Here is a 21,296-nt window from a genome sequence, read left to right as displayed (position 1 = left end):
ATTTTCCTGTTCAATGCCTCAATTGACCCGATTTTTCCATAGGAAACAATGTTAAATGGCCCACAGAGACCAAATAGGCACCCTGAAGTGTGAAATGGCCCCGACAATTGTTAACGCCACCCCACGATCAACGTGAACCCGAAGCGTGGCGAGCGCAGCGAGCCCGCGAGGGGCGGCGGTATGCGTCCTATGACCTTTTCATACCCCCACTATCCACGTCGGCGTGGAGTTGAGAATAGAATAGTGTGGCGAGCGCAGCGAGCCACCGAGCCCGAAGCGTGGCGAGCGCAGCGAGCCCCGTGAGGGGACGCGGATACCTGTGAAGCCCGTGAAGGGACGTGTTTACCTGTGAAGGTATACGCGTGCGCTCGCCACGCTTCGGGCTCGGTGGCTCGCTGCGCTCGCCACACTATTCTATTCTCAACTCCACGCCGACGTGGATAGTGGGGGTATGAAAAGGTCGTAGGACGCGTACCGCCGCCCCTCGCGGGCTCGCTGCGCTCGCCACGCTTCGGGTTCACGTTGATCGTGGGGTGGCGTTAACAATTGTGGGGGCCATTTCACACTTCAGGGTGCCTATTTGGCCTCTGTGGGCCATTTAACATTGTTTCCTATGGAAAAATCGGGTCAATTGAGGCATTGAACAGGAAAATCGGGTCAATTGAGACATTTAACATTGTTCCCTATGGGAAATCGCGGGCATCGCGTCGGTCGCATCGCACCTGATTTTAATGCATTCGATGCCCGCGATTTTTTTACCTGCGATGACCACGATCAAAATCGTGGGCGCCGTGCTAGGTAAAGAGTACCCAAATAATTAAAAAGCAGTAAATCCTCCTGATCTATAAAATGGTCTGTCCCATCTCTGACATGTACGTGCAGTAGTGGGAGCTGGGGCACAGGCTCCTGATCCAATGGTTGCCACTGCATCGATCACTAGGACAGACCTTAGTAGGAGGTCCACTTTGCACCAGGATGGATATAATATATACAGTTGGGAGAGGGTGGGGCAGAGTGAGGGCAGGGTGCTGCAGCAGACAGAGAGGGGCATGGGGAGGGACAGACCATGGAGGGAGGGGCTGGTGGAGTAGTGGGCAGAGGGGAGCACTGTGGGGAAAAAAGCAGGGGACCGCATTCTTTTAGCATACTTCCCAACTGTGCTGATTTTCACGGGACCATGCCATATGTTTGGGATAATCCTGTGTCCCAACAGCGGCCGGCAGTGCCCTGTGGTGAGGTGTAGTTGGGAGTCCTCCCTGCCACATGATGCTCTGCCTAGCAGAGCAGTGGTGAATAGACGCTGTGCGCATGTGCACAGCATCTATTCACGGGAGGCAGAGAGACAGGGGGGCCTGTCCAGCAGCTAACACAGCACTGGCCATGCCCCCTACTGATCTTGCTGAACCGCTACTACATTACTGATACCGATGTACCAGCACTACATTACTGATCCTGCTCTACCCACCACTACAGTTCTGTGCCCTCTATACCCACCACTACATTACTGACCTCTCTATACCCACCAATACATTACTGTTGCCCATATACCTGCCTCTACATTACTGGTCCCACTATACCCGCCACTACATTACTGCAGTAATGTAGGGGGGCAGTTGGGAGTCCCCCTTGCTGCGCACTGCTCTTCCTAGCAGAGCAGCAGTGAATAGACACTATGTGCATGTGCACAGAATCTATTCATGGGAGACAGAGACATGCCCCCTACTGATCCTGCTGTACATTACTGATCCCGATGTACCGGCACTATATTACTGACCCCTACCCACTACTATATTACTGACCCCCTATACACACACACCACTACATTACTGTCCCCTCTATACCCGCCACTACATTACTGACCCCTCTATACCCTCCACTACATTACCGACCCCTCTATACCCTCCACTACATTACCGACCCCTCTATAACTGCCACTAATTTACTGACCCATCTATAACCGCCACTACATTACTGACCCCTCTATACCCTCCACTACATTACTGACCCCTCTATACCCTCCACTACATTACCGACCCCTCTATAACCGCCACTAATTTACTGACCCATCTATACCCACCACTACATTACTGTCCCCTCTATAACCACCACTAATTTGCTGACCCCTATATACCCACCACTACATTACTGACCCCTATATACCCACCACTACATTACTGACCCCTCTATAGCCGCCACTACATTACTGACCCCTCTATACCCACCACTACATTACTGACCTCTCTATACCCACCACTATATTACTGACCCCTCTATACCCACCACTACATTACTGACCCCTCTATACCCACCACTACACTACCGATCCTGCTATACTCATCACATTACCAACCCCTCTATCACCGCCACTAATTTACTGACCCATCTATAGCCTCCACTACATTGCCAACCCCTCTATAACCACCACTAATTTGCTGACCCCTATATACCCACCACTACATTACTGACCCCTCTATACCCACCACTACATTACTGTCCCCTCTATACCCACTACTACATTACTGACCTCTCTATACCCGCCACTACATTACTGACCCCTCTATACACGCCACTACATTACTGACCCCTCTATACCCACCACTACATTACTGTCCACTCTATACCCACCACTACATTACTGACCCCTCTATACCCGCCACTATATTACTGACCTCTCTATACCCACCACTACATTACTGACCCCTCTATACCCACCACTACATTACTGACCCCTCTATACCCACCACTACATTACTGTCCCCTCTATACCCACTACTACATTACTGACCCCTCTATACCCGCCACTACATTACTGACCCCTCTATACACGCCACTACATTACTGACCCCTCTATACCCGCCACTACATTACTGACTCCTCTATACGCACCACTACATTACTGACCCCTATATACCCACCACTACATTACTGTCCACTCTATACCCACCACTACATTACTGACTCCTCTATACGCACCACTATATTACTGACCTCTCTATACCCACCACTACATTACTGACCCCTCTATACTCACCACTACATTACTGACCCCTCTATACCCGCCACCACATTACTGACCCCTCTATACCCACCACTACATTACTGACCCCTCTATACCCACCACTACATTACTGACCCCTCTATACCCACCACTACATTACTGACCCCTCTATACCCACTACTACATTACTGACCTCTCTATACCCACCACTACATTACTGACCCCTCTATACCCGCCACTACATTACTGTCCCCTCTATACCCACTACTACATTACTGACCTCTTTATACTTGCCACTACATTACTGACCCCTCTATACCCGCCACTACATTACTGACCTCTCTATACCCACCACTACATTACTGACCCCTCTATACCCACTACTACATTACTGACCTCTTTATACTTGCCACTACATTACTGACCTCTCTATACCTGCCACTATCTTACTGACCCCTCTATACCCACCACTACATTACTGACCCCTCTATACCCACCACTACATTACTGACCCCTCTATACCCACTACTACATTACTGACCCCTCTATACCCACCACTACATTACTGACCCCTCTATACCCGCCACTACATTACTGTCCCCTCTATACCCACTACTACATTACTGACCTCTCTATACCTGCCACTATCTTACTGACCCCTCTATACCCACCACTACATTACTGACCCCTCTATACCCACCACTACATTACTGACCCCTCTATACCCACTACTACATTACTGACCTCTCTATACCCACCACTACATTACTGACCCCTCTATACCCACCACTACATTACTGACCTCTATATACCCACCACTACATTACTGACCCCTCTATACCCACTACTACATTACTGACCTCTTTATACTTGCCACTACATTACTGACCCCTCTATACCCGCCACTACATTACTGACCTCTCTATACCCACCACTACATTACTGACCCCTCTATACCCACTACTACATTACTGACCTCTTTATACTTGCCACTACATTACTGACCTCTCTATACCTGCCACTATCTTACTGACCCCTCTATACCCCCCACTATATTACTGATCTCTCTATACCCACTACTACATTACTGACCTCTTTATACTTGCCACTACATTACTGACCTCTCTATACCTGCCACTACATTACTGATCTCTCTATACCCACCACTACATTACTGACCCCTCTATACCCACCACTACATTACTGAACCCTCTATACCCACTACTACATTACTGACCTCTCTATACCCACCACTACATTACTGACCCCTCTATACCCACCACTACATTACTGACCTCTATATACCCACCACTACATTACTGACCCCTCTATACCCACTACTACATTACTGACCTCTTTATACTTGCCACTACATTACTGACCCCTCTATACCCGCCACTACATTACTGACCTCTCTATACCCACCACTACATTACTGACCCCTCTATACCCACTACTACATTACTGACCTCTTTATACTTGCCACTACATTACTGACCTCTCTATACCTGCCACTATCTTACTGACCCCTCTATACCCACCACTACATTACTGACCCCTCTATACCCACCACTACATTACTGACCCCTCTATACCCACTACTACATTACTGACCCCTCTATACCCACCACTACATTACTGACCCCTCTATACCCGCCACTACATTACTGTCCCCTCTATACCCACTACTACATTACTGACCTCTCTATACCTGCCACTATCTTACTGACCCCTCTATACCCACCACTACATTACTGACCCCTCTATACCCACCACTACATTACTGACCCCTCTATACCCACTACTACATTACTGACCTCTCTATACCCACCACTACATTACTGACCCCTCTATACCCACCACTACATTACTGACCTCTATATACCCACCACTACATTACTGACCCCTCTATACCCACTACTACATTACTGACCTCTTTATACTTGCCACTACATTACTGACCCCTCTATACCCGCCACTACATTACTGACCTCTCTATACCCACCACTACATTACTGACCCCTCTATACCCACTACTACATTACTGACCTCTTTATACTTGCCACTACATTACTGACCTCTCTATACCTGCCACTATCTTACTGACCCCTCTATACCCCCCACTATATTACTGATCTCTCTATACCCACTACTACATTACTGACCTCTTTATACTTGCCACTACATTACTGACCTCTCTATACCTGCCACTACATTACTGATCTCTCTATACCACCACTACATTACTGACCTTTATATACCCACCACTACATTACTGACCCCTCTATACCCACTACTACATTACTGACCTCTTTATACTTGCCACTACATTACTGACCCCTCTATACCCGCCACTACATTACTGACCTCTCTATACCCGCCACTACATTACTGACCTCTCTATACCTGCCACTACATTCCTGACCCCTCTATACCCGCCACTACATTACTGATCTCTCTATACCCACCACTACATTACTGACCTCTATATACCGGCCACTACATTACTGATCCTGATATACTCGTCACATTATTGAACCCTCTATAACCACCACTAATTTACTGACCCACCTATACCCACCACTACATTACTGACCCACCTATACCCACCACTACATTACCGACCCCTCTATAACCACCACTAATTTACTGACCCCTATATGCCCACCACTACACTACTGAGCCCTCTATACCCGCCACTGCATTACTGTCCCCTCTATACCCTACATTACTGACCCCTCTATACCCTACATTACTGACCCCTCTATACCCCCCACTACCTTACTGACCCCTATATACCCATCACTACATTACTGACCCCTCTATACCCACAACTACATTACTGTCCACTCTATACCCACCACTACATAACTGACTCCTCTATACGCACTACTATATTACTGACCTCTCTATACCCACAACTACATTACTGACCCCTCTATACCCACTACTTCATTCCTGACCCCCCCCCCCCCCCCTATTCCCACCACTACATTGCTGTCCCCTCTGTACACGCCACTACTGATCTCTCTATACCAGGGGTGGCCAAACCTGTCCTCAAGATCTACCAACAGTCCATGTTTTTCTGGCAACATTACCGACCCCTCTATAACCACCACTAATTTACTGACCCCTATATGGTCTCTATACCTCCACTACATCACTGACCTCTCTATACCCTACCACTACATTACTGACCTCTCTATACCCTCCACTACATCACTGACCTCTCTATACCCACCATTATATTACTGACCCCTATATATACCCACCACTACATTACTGACCCCAATATACCCACCACTACATTACTGTCACCTCTATAACTACCACTACATTACTGACCCCAATATACCCACCACTACATTACTGTCACCTCTATAACTACCACTACATTACTGACCCCCTATACCTACCACTACATTACTGACCCCCCTATACCTACCACTACATTACTGACCTCTCTATACCCTCCACTATATCACTGACCTCTCTATACCCACCACTACATTACTGACCCCTATATATACCCACCACTACATTACTGACCCCAATATACCCACCACTACATTACTGTCACCTCTATAACTACCACTACATTACTGACCCCAATATACCCACCACTACATTACTGTCACCTCTATAACTACCACTACATTACTAACCCCCTATACCTACCACTACATTACTGACCCCCCTATACCTACCACTACATTACTGACCCCCCTATACCTACCACTACATTACTGACCCCAATATACCCACCACTACATTACTGACCCCCCTATACCTACCACTACATTACTGTCACCTCTATAACTACCACTACATTACTGACCCCCTATACCTACCACTACATTACTGACCCCCCTATACCTACCACTACATTACTGTCACCTCTATACCCACCACTACATTACTGTCACCTCTATAACTACCACTACATTACTGTCACCTCTATAACTACCACTACATTACTGACCCACCTATACCCACCACTACATTACTGTCACCTCTATACCCACCACTACATTATTGTCACCTCTATACCCACCACTACATTACTGACCCCTATATACTCACCACTACATTGCTGATCCTGTTATAGCTGCCACTACATTGCTGACCCATTTATACCTGTCAGATTACTGTCTCCTCAATATCACACTACATTGCGGATCCTGCTATACTCTACACTATACTATTGACCCCTCTAGAAGTTACAATGCACTGTAAACATCACCGTGCTATCACTGCACACGTGATGCAGTCCACATCCTGGTGGTCAGGGTTCAATATACCAGAAGACTGGCGCTTGATCCTCGAAAGAAACAGAATGCTGAAGCCAGAATCCTGACAGCCACCATCACGATCACCGTTGAATGTGTGTGTGTGTTGGGGGTGGGAGGGTCAGGCTGGGAAAGGGTGAGGGGGTTAGGTTTCGGCTCTCGTGTGGTGTGTTTGGGGGGGGGGGGGGGGGGGCTGCAGGGGTTATGTGTCTCGGCACTAGCATTAGGTGGGTAGGATAGGTGGCTGCAAGGGAGGGATGGTTTGAGGGTTAGGACACTTATGAGTTCCTGTGGGGATTCTCTATATCAGGATGATGGTGTATTGAATGCCGGCATCCTCACTGCAGGGATATCACATCTAACCCTGTGAACTACATAAGAAAAAATGGTTAAAAATAAAACAATGGGTAAAGTACTGACACAATGGGAAACTCTGACAAACACATATTATCCTCATACTATTAAATCTATGATGCACATCCCTTCTATTGGCAATTATCCCAACACTGACAGCCCTACTGCTCCCCTGGCACTGACTGACACCTCTCTCACACACATGACACACACACACAAAACAAACACACTGTCAGCACACAATCACACACACTGTCAGCACACAATCATACAGACACTCCATTGCACATGGGCTCACCATGAAGTCTCAGCTGCAGTAGGATCTGGCTCCCCGCACACAAGTAACCCTGGGATGCAGCAGCTGGGTCTTCTCTCTTCTCTTTCCATGTCGACCTATTGTATGTGCTGACCTTTTGACCATGTCAATATAAGGTACTGTCAACCTTTTTCATGTGTCAACCTAAGGCGACCTACTGACGTTCTACCTATTTTTTGTGGACCAGCAGACCTCATCCCGACTGGCCCCATCTGGGGCCATGGATTCATGAGATTCAGGGGTGGAGCTCTGCTCCTTGTCCCTACAGCTTTGGGAGAATAATAAAAAACTTGCTGTGTCATCAATAGGGGAGAACCAGATCGATGGTAAAACTATTCTATATTGACAATAAACAATTGATGGTTATGATTCATCGATGGTCACGTGCAGTGTGAAAGGGGGTCTCCAGCTAAAACCCTTATCTCTCAACATTTAAACACAACAACGGTGTGTGGCGGGGGCGTGGCTTCACAGGGATGTGATGGTCATGAAGCCACACCCCCATTTTCAGCACTATTGAGGTCATGGCCAGTGCTCTGAGAGCTGCTGGTCATGCCCCTAGCCCCTCTGTCTTCGTGCTTAGATGATGTGCGCATGAGCGCCGCGTCTATTCCCCACCGCTGGGCTGAACAGAGCAGCAACAGGCAGGGGGACTTCCATCTGGCACCGTGGGACACTGTCAGCCACGGGTGGGACTGGATATGGCACAGGCCCAAAAAAGGGCTGCCGGATGGGGTCCGGACAGTCGGGATCCCGACAGTCATTAACCCGACGTCGGGATCCTGACTGTTAAAACACCGACGGCCGGCTATTTTCCCTCTTGGGGGTCCACGACCCCCATAGAGGGAGAATAGAATAGGTAGCGAGCGTAGCTCGCCACCGTGCCCGCAGCACGGCAGGCAGTCGGGATAATGACTGTCGGGATCCCGACTGTCGATGAATCATACCACACCCCAAAAAAGGGACTATCCTGAGAAAATCTGGACAGTTGGGAGGTATGAAATCCTGTGATTTTGCTGTGGTCTTAGCAGGAAAATTCCTGGGTGGTGTGTCTGAAAGTGGTATTACTGAATTTATTAGAAGCAACTAATGTACTGTTACAATCATCGCCTGTCTATGTCTATTAATAATGATGTGCTATAAATGTGCTGCTGGTGGTTCAGAGTTGATTACATTTTATTGTTATTAACCTTTAGTTATATTATATAAGTTATATTACAGCAATATATATTGCTGTAATATATTGCACAGCACAAGACGGTAAATGTATTTGGGTGTAAGAAGCTGTACAGTATTTTTAAAGCTGCAATATGTTCAGGCTATGAGGGGTTTAGGTATAGGCGGCTGCAAGGGAGGGTTTGAGGGTTAGGACACTTACGGAGGGAGGGTTTGAGGGTTAAGACACTAACCCTCAACCCCCCCCCCCCCCCACCAGGTGGGGCCCTTACCCATTCTCCCCTCCTAGGGGTGGGGGGTGCTATCAGCAGCAGCTTTGATGTCCCACGGGTGGCAGGGGGTGCTCTGTCTTCCACTCAACATGTAGGACCTGGAGCAGTAACTTCTGATAATTACTTCTTTACTGCACAGGTGGTGGGAGGGAGAACACTAACGCGTGGAAGGGGGCACTGAGCTGAATGAAGGGTCCCTTGTAAATGACGTCCAGGGAGGTAGGGGGTGTTTTATACGCAGGGGAGGGTTGGATAATGGCTTTATATTCGTCATTTTTTACGGTGGAAGGGCAGCTTGTTTGACTGCAGATATCTCCATTTATCTGGAAATAGATTTCTTAGCCTTCAATAGTATAAAAACCTAGAGTCCCAACTTTCAGGAGGTGCTGGGAACTTGGGTATCAGAGATCAGGAGCCAGAGCAATCCATTGACAAAAATATAAAACTACACCAGACGTTTGGAGCTGGAGCAGGGACTGGCTGCTGGAAGGCTGATATCTCTGGTTCTGGGCATGATAGAGACAAGCCGCTAGTGTCCACAGAAAGGGGAGAGTCGCAGCTTTTGGAATATACAGTCAGAGAGAACCTGAGAAATATGACTGGGAATTGCAATTAACAGGTCAGATCTGGACTGCTGCTTTGAAGTTGGATATCTCCAGTTCCCCAGGGCCGATTTTCAAAATTCTGGTATCCCTGAAAAAAAGGCATCATCAGCTATCAGCATAGGGCCCTTATACACCTGGGGCCCCTGTGCAAGTGCCCATTAAGCCCATACGAAAAGACGGCCCTGAGGAGGGCTGGTGTGTGGCAGTAGTCAGCCGCGGGCAACAGAATTTAAAGAAAAATTTCAAAACACTAGGCGGCCCTCTGATTCAGGCGGACGCTGATTGGCTGAGAGAGCTCTCCCTCAGCCAATCAGAGGGCCGTCCATTCTTTTGAAATGTTTTTTTTTTTTCCAATTCTGCTGCCCGCCGCTGACTACTGATGCACGCCAACTCTCTTGCTGTCCGCTCTACTACACGGACGCCCACTTGATGCTTGTCGACAGCTCTCCTGCGTTCTGCCACCTGCCGATCGCATTGCGAACAATCGCATTGGTTAAAAACACATGCATTCACACAAGCAATTTGATAAATATGTGCAGCACATAATATCTATTGACGTGTCATGCAATCGGCAGGCCCGCACATCACATTGGGTGACACATGCGATAACATATGATCCTTGCCATTTGTCTCAGCGATTTTATCAAAATTGCATGGATCGCATGCCATACAGTACCTCACACGTTTAAGACCACCATAATTATAATAATTTCCTTTATAACACTTTACATAAAATGTATTTCTTAGAATTACCGTGAATATCTTTCTTACAGACTCCCCCAGAAGCCGCCTTGCAATTCTGGGAACATTCGGAACATTCGTAATTTTATGTGTATCGGTATTAATATATGTTATGTGTAAGTACAAATATATGTATTACAGTGTATATATTATACAGGTCTGAAATATCTAATACTGTAAATATACATAAGGAACTAAGGTGCTGAACCTTTATCTGTAACACACAAATAAGAATTAGAACATTACAGCGTGACACATCAATTATTTGTTGCCAGTGGCGTAACTAAAGAGGGTGCAGGGGGTGCAACTGCTATGGGCCGGGGGCTTAGGGGGGCCCAAGAGCCCAGCAGGCAATCCCCTGCTCCCTCTTTAAGTTGCTGCATGGGTAGTGCTAGCGGTGATGCCCATCCCCTGCGATGCGGGTGCTGTGGTCTCCTACCCTTTCCTACCCATGTGTCAGCGGGAGACGCAGTGCGGATGATAGCCAAACCAAACCAGGAGCTGTCAGCGGGAGTCAGCAGGAGACCTGGCGCCGGTGATTGATAAGCAGAAGCTGCCAGACAGTGGCTCACAGGTGCATCAGCCTACCGGGAATCTTCCCTGTAAGGTCTATGGCCAATCCCCCCATGAGCAGGTGCAACAGCTACAGATCCTGGAAGAGTCCAACCAGAGGAGTACCTCTATATCAGTCATGTGGGAAAGGGCATCATAACTGTAGAAAGTGCTTTCACTGGATGCTGGTTCTTGCCTTATGGGGGGCAGTGTTTTATGGCCCAGGTAACTGAAATGTCTAGTTCCAGCTCTGTTTCATTTCAAATGAAGCTACAGTAAATCAATCCCAGCAAATAATGCTATGTCCTGTATGTGGGTTAAAATTCAGAAAGGGAAGAAAGGAAAGTTGTAGGGAGAGTGGATGTGATGAGACAGATGATTTGGATAATTATATTTAAGCAATAACACTACATACTGTATGCTGTGTTATATCAGACAATAACTTTTGTATTTTCCGTTATTCCAGGTAAATGCTGTGGCAGTAATGTGGTAAGCACAAATGTGTACTACAATGTTTCAATGAACCAAAATGAGCTACAGTACTCCTGACTACTGCTAGTATAGCAGAAAGCGTGGTCTTTACCAGTGTACTACTCAATGCTCAAACTGACTACAGTGTATGGTCCCCAGGGAATCTGGTCAGAATGCCGACATGTACTGAATGTCAGCATGGATGTTATGTCACCATATAACACTTGACATAAGAAATGTCTATATGGTCATTATTTCGAAATTGTGATTGTCAAATGTCAAAGGTTAACATCATTTTAATGCTAAATGTAGGTATAGACTTGAAATAGGTATAGAGGTTGGAATAGTCACCAATGCTACAGTCTGTCAACATTTTCACTGTCCATATGAACATTATGAACACAATAAACCACTTGATGTTATGCCCATGTCAGCATTACTCTGTTAAATGTCAACATAACGTTCATGTCAACATTCTGACTGTTGTCATTGAAAACCTTGTAAATGTTGACATATCATACATACCCATCCCAAATGACTGGTAACAAGCAAGCAGAAAGACTCCTCTGTACTGTATCTATGTAACCAGCAGAGCTGTGTATAGGGTGGTGCACATGGACATGCACAACCCATTTACCGTATGAGTACAGAACGTACTTTCCCAGAGGGGCTGGGAGGCTCCTGAAAATTGGGCCTCCCGGAAGAATGGACACAAGTCTACTGCCAGCACCCCCACCACATCTGCTGTTAACCCTCCCATGATGTTGTCCAAAGGTTCTGGGGAATGGTTCCAGTTGATAGGTCTACCCTAAAATGTCCTCATGCAATAGATCGACACAGTGAAAAGGTCCACAGGGTAAAGGTCGACATGCAATAGGTCAACAGGGTCAAAATGATGACAGGGTCAAAATGTCAAAAGACGGTAGACACATCACTAAGTCAACAGGAGTTTTTCAGGATTCTTTTAACTAGATTGTTCTTACTTCACCATCCATGTTGTGAGGAACCAAACCCAGCAAGGGTACGAGTTACACTAATTGGGTTCCATGTCGACAGCTGTTGACATTGACACCAAAAAATTTAATGTGTCTATATTTTACATGTCTACATTTTTACTCCAACATCTTGTCTCTGTCGACCTATTGAATGTTGACCTTTTGACCCTGTCCACCTATTGCATGTCTACCTTTTGGGGTAGATCTATTGACTGTATATCTAATAATCCACACCCCTAGGAGGTCCTATGATGCAATTTGATCTGAATCAATTACTGTCATTGTGAGGTAGGGGTTGGAGCCACGGTGACATTCCTCCTAGTCCACCTATTCTGTTTCCCCCAAGCTGTGCCATACACCCCCCCCCCCCATTGTGCCATCCTGGCTGCACCCTCCCTAAAACATTAGACTATGTGCACATAACACAATGGTTGTCCCAATGTCCTTTGAACTCCCAGTCAAACGATATAGGGCCCGATTCAGAGTTAATTGCTGTTGTGCGAATTCGCAAAGTGTATCGACTATCGAATGACTGCCCACTCGTTCTCAAGGAGGGAGTGTGATGGCAGCACTGGCCTCAATCATCCTGTCTCTGTCGCTTAGCTATGGGAGGGTCACAGTAACGCACACTGCATGGGGCGGGCTTTAACTCTGGGTGGCGGTTATCTGATCGCAGTCCTCTGCAACGTCGCACAGCAACGGTCAGGTCTGAATGAGGTCCATAGTTTGTTCAGACTGTGCAATCTTACATATAACGCCGGTTACCACCCCAAAATGCAGCAGCACAACTAGAAATTTTGCTCTCCATCTGTCCAAAATATTTTTTGCTCCCCCCCCCTCCCGCCCGCCTCCCCTAACATTTATTACCTTATAGTGGAACAAATAGTTTACATGACAGGCGGTACCCTCTAGAAGTTGTAATAATTGCTAGGCATGAATTTATCTTAAATAAAGCACCTTTATACATACTACACAATTCTTTTTGTGGATACATTTCACATCAGATTTTCTCCGAAGCTATTAGTATAATAGAATCTAAAACCCCACTCTCACTAAGGGCCTTATTCTAGTTCACTCTTTCTGACAAATTCCTTCTTAGATGGACAAAACCATGTGCACTGCAGGGGGGCAGATGTAAAATGTGCAGATATAATTAGATTTGGGTGAGTTAGTTTGTTTCTGTGCAGGGTAAATACTGGCTGCTTTATTTTTCCACTGCAATATAGATCTCACTTTGAAGGAAAACCCCACCCAAATCTACTCTGCATTCTCTCTGCACAAGTAACATCTGCCCCACCTGCAGTGCACATGATTTTGTCCATCTAAGAAGGATTTTGACAGAAAGAGTGAACTAGGATAAGGCCCTAAATATATGTTTTTTTTACTTCTCATTCCACATGAAATGGATTTTTCTATATTCTTCATGATCCACACTATTTAGGGTTTCACAATATTCTGGATTTTTTAAACCTACTTTTTCTTCATAATTTTTTTTATAGATCTTTTCACAACTTTGTGTAAGTTTAATAAATTTTTATCGCGTAGAATAACTATATACATTAATCACGCAGCACTGAAACGAGCATGTGTTATATTTTTTTACCACTAGATGGTGATAGTACATTGTTTTTCACTATAATTTATCATTTCTGTAGTGCCTCCTACCAGCCGTCAGCTACCCTACACCGGCTCCGAATCACTTACTACTTGAGTGGCCGGAAAGCAGTCCTAATGTGAGTATGTATATAAGTTTGTATTGTACACTTAATTTTTGTGTGTCCTGAAGACGGCCAGCAGCCCAAAATGCCGTAGACCACAGTAAATCACTTAGGGCGGGATGCACTAACATCCGCAGCCCTGCAACACCGCACAGCAACGGCTACCGCATCGATAATAATGCACTAACATGTGCAATTATTATCGCAGAGGACAGCGCTTGCGTTAAGAGCTGTTCTTGAGATGCAGCCGGCGATGTGGCGGTGGGTCCCCGGTGGCTCCCCCCCTCCTCTTGTGGCCTGTCTTGCTGGCCCCTCCTCCTCCCTGCACCCAGAAGGAGAAATTTGGTGCAAGGGAGGAGGAGGTCACTGGTCCGTGCAGCACAGCAGGAGGCTGCCTGGACACAGGTGAGAAGGATCGGCCCGTATCAGTGTGGGGAAGCTGGGGTTCACGAGTAGAAGGCTTCTAGGGGTATTGCCAGGTTTTGCTGGTGATACTCCCCGTCGTGGTATCCTGGCGATCGGGTTTTAGTTCATACCAAAATGCAGTAAAACCCCTGATAATAGGGTTTTAACCGCATTTTTGCTTTAGTGCATCCCGCCCTTAATCTTTTGCACAAGCCTCAGAGTGACGTGTCCTCATTGGCAGCGACATAACAGGGTGTCACCCTATCTGGTGGGGTTGGGATTGTTTGGTCTACAGCAAGTTGGTCGACAAGCATTAGGTCGACACTGATAGGTCATTATGGTTCTAGGTCGACATGGGGCAAGGTCGACATGGGTTTAGGTCGACCGGTCAATAGGTCGACACAAGCATTAGGTCGACAGTGTCTAGGTCGACGGTCAAAAGGTCGACATGGGGTGTTTCACTGGGTTTTTGTACCCCAATGTCGACACAGTCGACATGGACGCAGTTTCCAGTACACCGCATCCCCTTGCATCGCTCGATACACTTGCAATGCTTCGGGCACGGTGCCTAGCTGCACTCGGCGCACTATTTTTTTCTCCCACCACGCCCTAGGGCATGAAATACCGCCTGTCGGCTCAAAAAACAGTGAACAACCCCATGTTGACCTTTTGACTGTTGACCTAGACACTGTTGACCTAATAACCTGTCAACCTAAACCCATGTAGACCTAGACCCATGTCGATCTAGAACCACTATGAGAAATGTTCAACATATCCGCTAAAAATGCCAGTGTTCTTCACATTTGTTATATATTCAAATAATTCCCATATAATTTTAAGCTCTATACCCCCTAATTCCATAGGTATATAAAATAAGATAACAATATGGTAATGTAATGAAACAAAATTGCAGTCCTTCGTTACAGTACAACTGTATGCCTATATCTGTGCCTGTGATAGGCTTTAACCCTTCCATAATATCATCTGATCTGTTTCTTTCATTTTTTTTTTTCAGGGCTCAATATTTCCTGATGATCTGCAAGGTAACATACCATTAACTTATAGGAATCAGACAGTTTAGAACATTGCAGCAACTATTGATAGTTTTATGTAGACCAGTAAAACACAGTCAACCTATCGGTGGCAAGCGAGACTGGCCAAAGTACTGCACAGATCACTATGACCTATGTAAGGTTAAAAAGGAAAGAAATGTTTAACACAATAAAAAAAAAAAATCTATAACCAGCTTTTGTCTTCTGAGCACTGGCTGGCAGTGTAAAATAAAGGACAAAAACCGCAGGGGTTTCCTGTATTTCCCAATACTAAGTGCTAGGCTGATAGTGGTGGTAGTGGTGGTGGTGGTGTGTGTGTGTGGGGGGGGGGGGGGGGTTGGGGGGGTGTTTACAATGTCCTAGGGATTCTAGTCCTGGGCTGTTTGGGCCTTGTTGCAGTTATGGCAGGGAGACTCCCTTCAGCTTCCCTACATTTGCCAAAAAGTGTGAATAGGGGGGGGGGGGGGGGGTAAGACACTAGGGGTGAAACGTTATAGGATGAGAGATTCAGAAAGTAAGCGATTTGGTAAGAAATCTCCATTTTTTTTTTAAAGCAGCAATCATTTACACTGCAAAGAGACTGTCATGGGCAGGTCCTTCTCTCATGGTGGATGGAGGAAAACGGTGTGTGTACAAGCCCCGCATTAGCAGCAGTGCACAGGGTGGTTGTGCTGTGACATACGCACACCTCCATCACTATGGAATGGGGTCCCGGGGACCCTACAGCAGAGGATACATATATAGTGCAGAGTGCTCTCAATATATTAAGATACCTGTCACAACATGCATAACTGTACAGCGTGTCAAGAGTGGCGTAAGTTCGCCCTATCTGCCCGGAGGCAAGTGATGGCGACATCTGTTGTCCTGCTAAGAGTGGGAGTCAGCCACAGAAGTGATATAGAGCAGGGGAGGAGAGGTGCCCCCTTCGGAGCAGGAGTCCGTTGGGCAGATAACTCCATTGCCTCCTAGTTACGCCTATGCTGGACAAGGCTATAATGGTATGATTTGTAGAGGTTGGCCTACTCTCCTGGTGCATGGGGGATCACCCTGATATTTGTGAGTCTCCCAGTATTATTCAAATATTTCCAGTTGTAAACTTTGATCAGTATTTGCCAAGGCACTGAAGTAGACACCTGTGCTCACTTCTGCTCCACGGGAGGTTTCTGTCCTGGCTAAGCTCGCCTAAGGATCTAGCACAGTCTTTCAATCTAAATTATTTCCCAAATAATCACAACTAAAAAAAATTACTTTGTCACAGTCATTTTAATAGTCTAATCCAAATATCCCTTTTAATTTACTTACATATATATTATTATTATTTTTTTTTTTTTCATTTTAGACATTGACTTAACAGGTCATCTGCAATTTATTGCTCAAGATCTGGAATTTGGCACTGTTGTGATGTGTGTACGAAATATGCATATGAGCGAGCCAACCATTGAAGCTGTGAAGTTGGATTATGAAAAGTATGGCGCAGAAGAACAAAAAACCCAACTGCTGAAGAAGTGGTATGATAGTCATGGACAGAAAGGAGCGTTTCGAGAACTTATTACAACTCTACAACAAAATAATCATTGTCATTCTGCTGATAGAATAATCCAATTAGTAAAAGACAGATGTCTCAGTAGTAATAGTTCTTGTTAGTAAAGCTTGAATAACTACTGATTTCTTTGTTCCTTAACTCAAACCCTGTTCTCTATAGCTTTATATAAAGCAGCAGTCATTTACCAGGAAAAACCATGCCTTGTAAATCATTTTCGATTTAAAAAAAGTCTGAGATAGGTCAGCATGCGCACCTCTGGCAATCTCAGTCAGTATTAAATTTCCCCAAATGTGTCCATGTTTTGGAACTATATGACGCACTTTATTCATTTTGAAAAGGCTTTTGAGACGCTACCTCTAGGAGTCACGATGGCGCGTTTCGTAGAATTTCGTGATCTTCTGGGAATCAAAGGAAACTAACTGAAATTGAGGATTCTCTCGAATATTCCAGTCGGCAATTATGATCTGCAACAGTCACAGATATGATTGGCTTACAAAAACAGTAGAACTGATGGATACATGTAAAGAGCCATGGTCAGTAATGAAATCACAAATATAACAGACATTGCAATTATATCTACTACCTTTTCAGACATAATTAAAGACCTATATCCCCCCAAAAGGCTAATAATAATAATATCTAATTAGTTTAGGCAGACAAAAATCAAAACTATTTTGGATAAAAATGGGTGGAATAAAAGGAATAGGACAAATGTCCTGATTGTTAGTGACCTATTATCAAATTATAGGGAATATTTAGGCATGTTAGAGAGGGTCAAGTACTACCTGTCAGATCCATTGGCGTAAGTTTGTCCCAGTTGCTCAGGGGCAAAATATTGGTGCCCCCCACAACTTTTTTAAATATATTTGTGTGTATGTATGTATGTATGTATGTTATGTTTAAAATAAAGAGGGGGAGTCAGCCATAGAAGCGATATCGATGTGGTTTTAAATTAACCAATTCAAACTTGCAGTGGAGGAAAGGTGCCCCCTTAGGAGCAGGAGCAGGAGCCTGACAGCAGATTAATTCATTGCCTCCCAGAGTTCTTCCTTTGGTCAGGTCACTACATGCTGTGGATTTGCATCATTCAGGCCTGCTTGCTCTCCTCTCATATAATACAGGCCAGCGGCAGGTAAACCATTGCTTGCTGCAGAACACGCTGAGCAGTACCAGGCAGCAGCCGTTATGTCCCCTATTGCAGGTGTTAGCAGTGCTCCTGGGATAGAGACAGCAAATTATCCAGCAGCAGGTGCACCACAGAGGTCCACATAGTGGCTGCTGCAGTTGCCCCTTCAGGGCTTGTAGACTGGAGGCAGGAGTCTCCATTGCCTCTGGGAATTATGTCCCTGATTTCAGGTATATTATATGGCTCAGGAATGCAGCGTTCAATATATTGATTATAGATTTCTTGATACATGAAGGACTGATGCAGAATAAATACAATGTCACCTTACTGTATGCAGAGTTTGTGTGAAACCCCTTATACAGGCCCAGAACACCAAGACCCACATATCTGCCTATGCAAACAAGACTCTGGAGAGTTGTAGTAGAAAACCATAGAGAGCAAGAGAGATTACGTAGAGAAATTGCCCATTCCAACAATTCCGCTTGTATCTAGCACAGTTTTTACAGCCTCTTCCCACTTCATCTCTCTCCATGGTTTTATACATCTAGTCCTTGGACACATAAAGCAACATGCTCCATTAGAGACAGAAAGAGGAAGGAGAAAAGCACAGATACAAATATTTACCTGTGGTCAGGGGCAGTTGCAGATGTATTGATAATGGTAAAGAGAAAGATAAAGTATTCCTCTTTTAGGGTACTTATTGCTCTGCTGCTTAAATATTTACAATATCCTACAGGGAGTCAGTTACGGATAAAGGGCAGTATTCAATGCGGCTGGCGAGGGGGTTTGTACGGCAAGGATGGCTTTTCCCTCACCGAAACAGAAGCCATCCTCGCTGTCAAACCCCCTTGCCGTATTCAATGTAAGGGAGAAATCCTTGTTGCATTTTGTGGTGAGTCCCGCCGTTTTAATGGCCACACTCGCCGTTTCCACCTTGCCTCAGGGAACCAGCGAGGTTGAAATCGCAAATGAAGGGGAGAGGATTGAATACTTGACAGCGAGCTATCTGCACTTCTCGCCATTATAGCTCACCGTCACTGTCACATGTTCGGATGAGGGAGGCCATTATTAACGACAACCATGCTGTTGTTAATAATGACATCTTATATGTATATGCTGTATGCATCGGCATATGGGCATTTATTTGGAATACGGTCGCTAGGTCGACCAGCATTAGGTCAACACCAGTAGGTCGACATTAATGAATGTCAACATGGGGTTAGGTCGACAGGGTCATTAGGTCGACAGAAGCATTATGTTGACAAAGGAAAGGTTGAAGGTCTAAAGTTCGACATTGGGTTTTTCACAGTTTTTTTGAGCCGACAGGCGGTATTTCATGCCCTAACATCCACTAGGGCATGGTGGGAGAATAAAATAGTGTGCCGAGTGTAGTAAGGTGCCTTGCCCGAAGCATGGCTAGTGCTATGTTTTGCTGTCCATGTTGACTGTATCGACATTCGAGTAAAAAAACAGTGAAAAACCCCATGTTGACCTTTTGACTGTCCGCCTTGCCCATGCCGACTTAATGCTTGTGTCAACCTAATGACCCCGTTGACATTCAGCCATGTGGACCCAGAGGCAGAACTCTGGGAGGCAATGGAGTCATCTGCCGCCGGGGTCCTGCTCCTCCCCCTGCAAGTATAAATCAGTTATTTAAAAGCCAACGATATTGCTTTCTGAGAGATATATGTGTTATATATCTATATTTCTTAACATAAATATATATTTTATATAAGGTTTTATTGGGTTGTGTTGTGTATATGTGTGTGTGTGTGGGCACCAATATATATCTTGCCTCCGGGCAATTGGAACAAACTTACGCCACTGTGTGGACCTAATGCATGTCTATCCAATGATCAAGTTATTTCAGTGTGCAAGTTAGTTTTAACATAATTTGGACACAAACTCTGCATCATTCCTCTTTTCAGAAAGTGTGACATATACATGTGCAGTACATCTACCCTCATATGCTTTTCTATTTACACTTACTGTATAATAATTAGCACCTCATTTTGTACATTATTGCCTCTACTTGAAGAACCTGTGGAGCTGGAGTTGTGTAACTAGGGTGTCTTTGGTGCAGGACGCTAACAAAAAAAATAATAATTTCCAGTTATTTCAAATGTATTTGGAGACATTTTATGTGGAGACAGACATGTTATGGGCTGCACCAGGTAGGAGTGACAGAAGATAGGCACGGTTAATGATGTCACTGGTCCCAGTACACTGATTGGCTCCACAGTGCACATGGATTTTTGTCCTTTATGTAAACTGGCAGGTCCAGTGTATGCTGCTATGTAACTCATTATCAGTAAGTGTGTAACCGGTGTAACTATAGAATCAGAAACAAGGTACTGTATGTTCATTTTACATTAATGTAAATAAAAAATATTTCTAAGAGTCCCTGTTCACAGATGAGTTTTATAAGTGTGTGTTCACCTTTTGTTATAATTCACATGCATGTCCTTGCCTCACAAGCTTTGAAGTGGGTGTCCATAAAATAACCTGTGGATATTGAGATTGTTAGAATATAAGATGCTGCTCTTGGGGGTAATTCAGATCCGATCGATCCGATACAGTTTTTTATCAGTACTTCCACTTTCCCTAAGAGATCCCACCACATAGCAAATGTGAGAAGAGGGCAATAAATCATAAGAGATGGAATTAGAATATCCTGGGGAAC

General features: G+C 45.4%; 1 protein-coding gene across 1 annotated transcript in view; it reads left to right on the top strand.

Annotated features, from left to right (window-relative positions):
* FAS (Fas cell surface death receptor) overlaps window positions 1–20,958 on the top strand; it is a 36,783-nt gene extending 15,825 nt beyond the window's left edge. The window contains exons 6-10 of the mRNA XM_083149048.1: window positions 10,784–10,867; window positions 11,770–11,792; window positions 14,425–14,502; window positions 15,908–15,935; window positions 17,284–20,958. Coding sequence (XP_083005174.1) covers window positions 10,784–10,867; window positions 11,770–11,792; window positions 14,425–14,502; window positions 15,908–15,935; window positions 17,284–17,588 — 518 coding nt within the window. The 3' untranslated portion in view covers window positions 17,589–20,958. The remainder of the gene's footprint in view (window positions 1–10,783; window positions 10,868–11,769; window positions 11,793–14,424; window positions 14,503–15,907; window positions 15,936–17,283) is intronic.
* The last annotated feature ends 338 nt before the right edge of the window (window positions 20,959–21,296 follow it).

Source organism: Crinia signifera, chromosome 6 (genome assembly GCF_055691185.1).
Source record: "Crinia signifera chromosome 6, ASM5569118v1, whole genome shotgun sequence".
Lineage (NCBI taxonomy): Eukaryota > Metazoa > Chordata > Amphibia > Anura > Myobatrachidae > Crinia > Crinia signifera.
Note: the sequence above shows the minus strand (reverse complement) of the source record. Positions and strands in the feature narration are given on the sequence as shown.